This window comes from Schistocerca piceifrons, chromosome X (assembly GCF_021461385.2).
Source record: "Schistocerca piceifrons isolate TAMUIC-IGC-003096 chromosome X, iqSchPice1.1, whole genome shotgun sequence".
NCBI lineage: Eukaryota > Metazoa > Arthropoda > Insecta > Orthoptera > Acrididae > Schistocerca > Schistocerca piceifrons.
This window is the reverse complement of record NC_060149.1, coordinates 370,360,478-370,362,244: the sequence shown is the minus strand read 5'-3', so window position 1 is coordinate 370,362,244 and position 1,767 is coordinate 370,360,478. Positions and strand designations below refer to the sequence as shown.

The following is a 1,767-nucleotide window of genomic DNA, read 5'->3' as shown; positions in this document are numbered from 1 at the left end:
TTCTTCATTTTTTCGTAGCACACTGTACACCTACATCTGGCTGCTCCCATGTTCACAAGTGCACAATCTGCAGGTAATGCGGTGGCTTTGGTGAGAGATGTCTCAGGCTTCTCGGCATCTTCTGTATGGAGTAGTCTCAAAGTCACTTCCTCTTTGAATTCTGTGATTGTTGAATTCTGTGATTGAGATCTTCTTGTTGTTAATGTTTCAGTAAATCACATGAGCATTTACCAATGCTGACCCTGACAACAATTCAATTGCAAGCTTCCTGTACCATTTCACACGCCGCCTTAGACAATGCGAGTACGACTTCATTTGGTCAGAAAGATTTACAAAAGACTTTGACTGATTATAGGCAATTATCATTGCTGGTTTTTTCATTGTGCCTTTCTTGGTTTGAACTTCTGCTTCTTCTTCTCCGTGAACAGTACTCAGCATCATAACATCCCTCTTACCTTTCCATTTCAGTACTACTACACCTGCGGTACTTTCCTTTGCTTTGTGTTTCCCCTTCTTCAGTTTTGCCTGTACAACATCTTGAGGATTCAGTTTTCTGTTTGATCTTAGAATACCAACTATATGTGTTGATTGTTCAAGAATCTGGTGTGCTAGATGAACACTTGTGTAAAAATTGTCTGTATATAAGATTCTACCCTCATTTAGTAATCCACTCATAAGGCTCATAACAGCAGAAGTGGCAAGAGGAACACCAGGATTCACATTCTTCCCACAGTAAACTTTCATATTCCAGGTGTAGCTACCCTTTAGACAAAGTTTGAAAAATTTAATTCCGAATTTATGGAGCTTATTCTTTATATACCGAATGAAATTTAGTCTTCCTCGAAATGGCACAAGTGTTTCGTCAATGCAAACTTCTTTCTCAGGCACCTCTGCACTTCGAAATCTCTGCAGTAATTTATCAATAAGAGGTTGAATTTTGAATTTAGCGGTTTCCCGGTTGGCACTGGTTGTTATCGGAAAAATGCCACATACGTAAAAGCAGTTCAAAACGATTGCATGACATAACATTTTTTACATTGTTGTGATAGAGCATATTTCTTGGCCAATAATTTGGAATCCTCGGTTTTACATTTGATGACATCCATAACAAAAATCCTAAAAATTGTTCAATTTCTGTTTCGCTGACATCAGTCCACTTTTTCAGTCGTGAATTAACAGTTACTGAATGACTTTCTAAGACTTGTTTTGCGTGCAAATTAGTTTGTTGAGTCACACATTCTGAAATTTCATAAGTTTTCAAAATATTTGAAGAAATCGTATGGTGTCCTTCCTTTGAGAGTTAGTGCAACAGAAGCATTTATACCAGAACTGGAATGAATAAATGTAAAGTCTTTCATAGTTTTCCCGTAACTGGCCCCCAGACAATCTCATTAGAATTTGTTCTCAGTGTGTCATCTTCATCTTCAGAACTTTCTGATATTACACTTACTTCAATTGAACCTGAATCAACTGCAGTAGTTATGGCACTAACACGGTTGTGCTTTGTTGTCTGGTTTTTTACAGCTGTGAAGTCTGGTTCTTTGACTGAATGTGGACATAAAACTCTTCTTCCTACCTTCACTGATGTGATTCCTTCATCAGAGCTTCCGGTTTCGCTTACGGTCTCCTCTGGTAAAAATTCATCTGAGCTATCACAAAATAAAGACGCAGAATCTTCATCACTTATGTCCATAACTTATCTAAAAGCTGCTTTACGTGCCTTTGTTCATGTTCATAACTTCTACGAGACATTTTCTTCTGCCACAA

General features: G+C 37.9%; 1 protein-coding gene across 1 annotated transcript; it reads right to left on the bottom strand.

Annotated features, from left to right (window-relative positions):
• Positions 1–207: 207 nt before the first annotated feature.
• LOC124722366 lies at positions 208–744 on the bottom strand. Its single transcript, XM_047247539.1, has one exon. It carries the CDS (start codon positions 742–744, stop codon positions 208–210), a length of 537 nt encoding a protein of 178 aa, XP_047103495.1.
• Between the last annotated feature and the right edge of the window lie 1,023 nt (positions 745–1,767).